Here is a 6,688-nt window from a genome sequence, read left to right on the forward strand (position 1 = left end):
GGCCGAATGGCTTTAGGGCGTCCGACACGTATTTGCCACGCTAGCGGTTCTGAGTTCGAATCCCGGATTAGCACATGGAATTTTAATTGAGAACAATGTAACAAGTAATTTAATGTGGTTTAACCCCTCGTCCATCACACCCAACTGATAGTTGGACGTTAAGTCCTTTTATTTTAATTTATGAAGTGGTAGTTTAAAGATTTTCTTTGTGTAATATTATTTGCAAATTAAAGCTTACAAATTAAATATATTTTTAACTTTATAATATAATTATGTCTCCCTTGAATTGAATTGTGTACAGAAACAATGTTTCTCTTTAATTCTTCTATATTTTCAAATGTGTTAAATTTTTGGTTACCGGTTTAGATGAACTGTGTTAACATTGACTGTTTTGTTACAGCAAATGGAACTTATCAGCCGGGGATGGAACCAAAGAGACAGAGGACGGCGTACACGAGACACCAGATCCTCGAACTTGAAAAGGAATTTCATTTCAACCGGTACCTGACGAGGCGGCGGAGGATAGAAATCGCCCACACCCTATGTCTTTCGGAAAGGCAGATCAAAATATGGTTTCAGAACAGGCGGATGAAGTGGAAAAAGGACAACAAACTGCCCAACACGAAAAATGTCCGGCGGAAGAATGGCCAGGCACCGGCGAAAAAGAGCCGCCCCCGGGCAGGTGACAGGCGTCGGCTGGAAGGCGTCGGTTCCACCCTGGAAGAGCTCAGTCCCGGCACCGCAGCGCACCTGCAGGATCTCCACATGCCCTCGCAGCAGGAAACGTCCGTCTACCCACAGCCGACCCCGAGCCTGACTGCGTTGGGCCAACAGCTCACACCGCTGCAGCCTTCTGTCCATCCGGCCTGCGGGCCGATCCACCAGCCACCCCTGCCCATAAAGTCCTCCGATTACGGACTTACCGCCTTATAACCCACACTGACGCTCTTGTAAATAAACCGTGTTCCTTATAGTCATCTACATCATTCACGCCCCATAGATTCGTCCCATTATTGTTTTTGTTGTAATTACGGACAACTATTTTTATACGAAGAAGCTTATGTAAATATACGTGTGAAATTTATTGTATTAGTCGTTAGGCATATTGATAAAAAAAGAAGAAAAAGTAATGTCTGTTGTTTTTGTTTATAACGGCCCAATTGTATATTTTTGAATATTATATGTATTTTTGTTTGTTTTGAACGATGCAATTGTTTTGAATCGAAGTTCAATAAATCAAATTTCTTTTTATCGAAATAAAACATTAAACGGTCTTAATAGAATTGTATTATAGCGCCATATTTGACATATTGTATATTTCAGTTACTGTAAAATTTGTAGGATGAGTGAATTAAATTGTACACAAATAAAAAAGATAAGAACATGTAAATATCATTTTATTGACCCTAGTTAAATTAATTAAGAAGAATTGAGGTCTTTCATCAAAATCACCTAAAAAAATCTTAATATCTAAATAATTTCAAGTTTAAAATTTATATAACTGTATTTTTCCTGGCTTCTCAAAAACAGTGAATACACAAATTTAAAGATAATTTTTTTAGAAGAGCTTATTATTCAACTTGAATGATTTTAAATACTACAACTTTTTTTTTATCTTACGTTAAAATTGAGTTAATTAATATGAAATAATTTCAATTCTAAACGGTATAGATGTGAGTAGAGTTTACTAAGCTAACACTATGAGAACGAAAAAACAAGGAAATTGTTAACGTAATTACGTGAATTGCATTAACATTGACATTACATTGACTTTCTTAAAACTTTAGGCAGTTTAGCAGCTAGTTCATAGTAAAATCTAGCAATAGAATCAAGTATAGTGTACATAAATATTGGCCCAACAAACCAAACCCCATGCGTATAGTTTCTTGAAGGATAAAACAGAATTACAATTAATTAAGGTTTTAGTTGAGATGAAAAAAAGTTAATGGCACGAGAAGGATTCGAACCCACGACCTTCGGCTTGATACGCCGCTGCTCTACCACCTGAGCTATCGTGACCTCGATCCACTCGGACATCAACTCCCCATCTCAACCCCACCTTATGAGTTTTCCCTCCTTTTGCCATTTTTTTTTTTTTTCATCTCAACTAAAAACCTTAATTAATTGTAATGTATTAATTGGTCAAGCGGACCACGAAATTAATGAATTGAATAAAACAGAATATTAGATGATTAGGTTTTGGCCATGTATTAAACTAAAACGAGGAGGCTAGGGATGTGAGAACACTGATTTTAATAACACATTTTTGGTGGTATTAGGTTGAAAAATATTAGACACGTGTTTGGGCATTCCTGCCAACAGGCCATAGGAGCCATGAGAAAACAGCATATTTAAAGTAGTTTAGTAGATAGTAGTTAGTTAGTTTCGAGTAAAGTAGGTTAAACAAATGGTTTTTGAACAAAGCAATTCGGGTTCACTTTTAGCACCCTGCAAAACACAAAATCGGATAATAATTTCATTGCAAACCAATCATATACAATTTGGTTGTATTACTTGTGGGGGAGAATCTTTTGTCTACAATGTCCGATTTTACACTTAAAAATTAATAACATTTCTGAATTTTAACGAAAGTCAACGTTATGACAAATTTAGAAAGTTAGATTGTACATGTTTTAGGCTATGCCGAAAACGTTTATATGGTTATGTATAAGTGAGAAAAATAAGGTTTAAATAAGCAAAACTATCCCAAACGTTTCATTTATATTTTAGGTTTTAATTTATTTAGGAGGTGAAATTTGGGCTATTGCATGAAGATTAGAGAGGTCGACCGTCTACTGTTTCCAGTAAATTTGTGAACTACTTGCAAATTTATATAATTAGCTATTTTTGTGATCTTTGAAAGAATTGCCTGAAGGAACAAATTTGGAAGGAAAAATATTATTTTCCCATTTAACCAAAAATTAGTATTCAGGGGTCTTCGGGAATGCAGTAAACGAATATCGATTTTGTTTCTTGCTAAAAAATATCTTACCCAGCTTTGCTAAATCATCCGATCATACGTCGAAATTGTATTTTGCATCTAAATAATAGACCTTGTAAAGTAGACTTTTTCAATCACAAAAATAATTTTAGTGAAAGTTTTAGTGACAAAGAGGATATTTATTTTTTGCACCCCCCCCCAAAAAAAAATTGCATTACATAAAATTTGTCCAAATACCGACGATAAATTTTCATTTGAAAACTTCGAAACGAGTCAACTAAGCTCCAGTAAACTTATAGGGGCTAAAATACATAATTTTTAACCAACCGCAAGCAAAGTGAGCCAGAATATTTTTTTTATCAAGAAACAATTTATATTCGTTTTTCGCAACCCAAAATACACAAATTTCTTGAATTCAAAAGAATTTTCATAAAAATTAATTAAATAAACTGCTGCCAAATTATGGAGGATCTAAAACTACTTAGACTGGAACTTGTTCAATTCATCTATGCCATTCGTTTCCAGTGCCCCCATTTCATTTTAATCTGTTCAAACTTTTCTGTTTAATATGTAGATAAATCAGCACCTTACATTATTCATGGGCCGGATTTTACAAGAAAACTTCAGCAAAAGGCGTGTTTTTTGATAAAACAAATTTTTCACAAACAGAGATGCAATTAAGTGTGTACAGATATATCTAATATAAATGGAGATATTTGTAATTAATTCTTATACTATTAATTTTAAATAAATTAACCGATATATTCTTGTTAGGTGGATAAAGAAAATACAAACAAAAAGACAAAAAAATTGTTCATTTTCATTTTTTATTAACGGATTTACTTAAGAGTAGTAATCATAAAGATTGCACATTTTGTAAACAAACACCTTTTCTCGTATTTCCCCCCCTCTTTTAATCCATTTATTCCATCGTATTTTCTTTGACCGTCGGAAAACATCATTTTGAACAAAAGCTTTGGTGTCCCGGGCTTAAGCCCGATTCCGAAAGACTATAAGTGCCATTAGGAGGCCTGGTAGTGGATCTCAGCGCATTATGGCTCTAAGGGAGGAGAGAAATATTGTCATCTCATCGCTACAAGACGGAACTCATTCCACAGTGCCCGCCAGATCCTAAATGAAGTACAAGATATTTTGGCAAAGCCTTTATCAAACGATTCGAAATAGTTTGTAGGATGTTGTCCTCACATCGTATGCCCCTTTGTGGCGACCTGCAGCAAGTCCGCCACCAGCAACTCATGAAAATATGGAGCACCTAGAAGAGAACACCAATTGGAATGCAGTATGTTTACTTATGAGTCGCGTTACTGTCTATGAGTTCCAGTTTCTTTTACTATCACTATACTATTAAATTAATAGAATAAAAAATACAAATAATGCTATCCATTTTTGCGCAGTTTATTTCTATTGCTCAGAAATTGAATTATGGAGCACATAATTATTGTATGCCCCAAACAACCAAAAGAGTTCAATTACAAAACGGTTTTAAGGCCTAATATACCAACTAATCCCAAGGCTTTTGAAAAAAAATAAGCCACTACATTATGATTTTGATCATTTTGAATGGTCTCGATGGTTACTGTTATACACCAATAGTTTTTTCTTGTTCATGGGTGGGGTAAGACTTTTTTCTATGTCCTTCTTAGATAACATTCACTCTCTTGAAGCATCCTTTTTCAACATAGCGTGCATCTCCTTAACCATCTTCGTGGTCGCTTTTTGATGGGATGACAGTAGATCAATCGGGTGTGACCTCTCTCCAGGCGAGTCAATATTATTTTTATCTTCTCTTCTAAACGTCACTATTGATTGTTTTATGGTCAAAATTTATGGAGAAACATCCAAGTTGGTCGTTGGCTCGTTCATATTATATTGTAAATTACAGTCTGTGGGAAGATGTAAAATAAGACTAATATTATAGGTAGATAGTGTAGACTGTATTAAATAATATATTACTAAGTTTAAAAATTGAGATTTAACCTAGATCCTCGAGTTATATAAACCAGCGTCTTGTTTGATTATAAAAATTGTTGGTAGTTTTTTTTCTTTTTCGGAAATATCTCTTTTATCAACTTATCACGGCACAATCATATGGATAATTAATAATAATCAATGGCCTTGGCATCGAAATTTCTCCAGGAGGCTGTTGTGATAGAATTTGAGTTTGGCCCGGGGTCATGGGACAAAGGTTACCGTCAGTTTCCATGGAGATTTCACATCGGTGACAGCCGCCATGACAAATTGTCCTACAGCCTTTTCACATAGGGCACAAACGCAATTTTTGACGTACTCTCCATTCCCAACCCCTTTATACACTCCCACGTATCCAGGAGGGACGGGCTCAATGCTTTTTCCATTCGTCATGTGAGACCTTAGCACTTTAATTTTAGCTTCAAATCCAATTCATTGGAAATACAACTTGCTGCATACAGAGATACATACCGAGATGTAGCACTCTCTAAATTACAAGCAGTGTACACAATTTGACCTCCTAAAGTAAATTAGAACCGGAAATATATAATAAAACATGTCAGGTGTTTTCATTGATTTCATCCTTATTTTTCTCACTTATAATGAAATAAGATCTAAACGTTGTTGACATAGGGTAAAAGGTAGACAACCCGATTTCCGACTTTATGCAAGGTTTTTCTTTTTATGCAAGGTTTTTGGTTGAAATGAAAAAGTTAGTGTCACGAGCGGTGTCCGAGTAGATCGAAGACACGATAACTCAAGTGGTGAAGCAGAGGCGTATTTAGCCGATGGTCGTGGGTTCGAATCCCGCTCGTGACACTGACTATTTCATTTCAACCAATATCTTACATAAAAATTAATTAATTGCAAGAAGTAATTTGATTAATAGACCATTAAATATAAGGTTGTCATAAGGTTGAATGTGGATAAAACCCAAATAAAATAAAAAAATAATAAAATGTAGATAAAATTTGCCCCTAGCTAAATTCAGCTCAAAAATGTCTATTTTTCGTTTGCAATGAAAATACGTATTTATTGTTTTTACAGGGAGATTAAAACGAATACGAATTGGTTTTTCAAAAAACAACTTTTTACTTACTTTACATGAAAGTCATTTAGTTGTTGTAATTGTTCGTATGTTAATTCTTGTTGAATACAATACTAATATTAGCTTTGTTTCCTACGTAAAGATACAATTTACTATTTTATAAATTTGAAATACATGCAAAAGGCGGAGGAATTTTTTTTTTCAAAATTACTTACATTTTCTCTCTAATTCTTGGCTTCTAGGGCCTATTGATAATTTTTCGACCTAGGTTCACAAAACGAATAATTAAAATTGGTATTCCGATATTCGTAGCCTCCCCTGGTTAGTTTCTGACTATCGATTTGTCGTGTATTATTTTTTAAGTTAAGTATTGTTGAGGAAGTCACAGGTCGTTTAAATAGTTTAAGTGTTATTTCGCTGTCAGTCTTTATTACACAAGATTGCTGTCTTTTATTGTGTCTAAGGATTCAGATAGTAACTTTATGTACTGCTAGTTGTTCAGCCTGATTAACTGCGCAATACCGTTCTAGTTTAAATTGGTATTCATTTCAAGTTTTTATATATTTATTAAAACACCACGTAAGCCGCACTTACAACGTCAATCTTACACTTCCGTAGGTGTATTTTCAAAGGAATAGTCAGGCTGTTAGCTGTAATATCTATTTGCAAAGAAATATGGGATATTTGTCATAAAAAAACATAAATTTGGA

The 6,688-nt window shown here is 34.4% G+C and overlaps 1 protein-coding gene across 3 annotated transcripts in view; it reads left to right on the forward strand.

Moving 5' to 3' along the window:
* Positions 1 to 1,150, forward strand: part of LOC106661320 (homeobox protein Hox-B4) — a 40,365-nt gene extending 39,215 nt beyond the window's left edge. For all 3 annotated transcript variants that reach the window (XM_014384622.2, XM_024227513.1, XM_014384623.2), the window contains one exon: positions 401 to 1,150. In XM_014384622.2, coding sequence (XP_014240108.1) covers positions 401 to 933 — 533 coding nt within the window. In that variant the 3' untranslated portion in view covers positions 934 to 1,150. The remainder of the gene's footprint in view (positions 1 to 400) is intronic.
* Positions 1,151 to 6,688: the final 5,538 nt, after the last annotated feature.

The sequence above is a fragment of the Cimex lectularius genome, unplaced genomic scaffold, assembly GCF_000648675.2.
Source record: "Cimex lectularius strain Harlan isolate CLEC.00 unplaced genomic scaffold, Clec_2.1 scaffold166, whole genome shotgun sequence".
In the NCBI taxonomy this organism is placed as follows: domain Eukaryota; kingdom Metazoa; phylum Arthropoda; class Insecta; order Hemiptera; family Cimicidae; genus Cimex; species Cimex lectularius.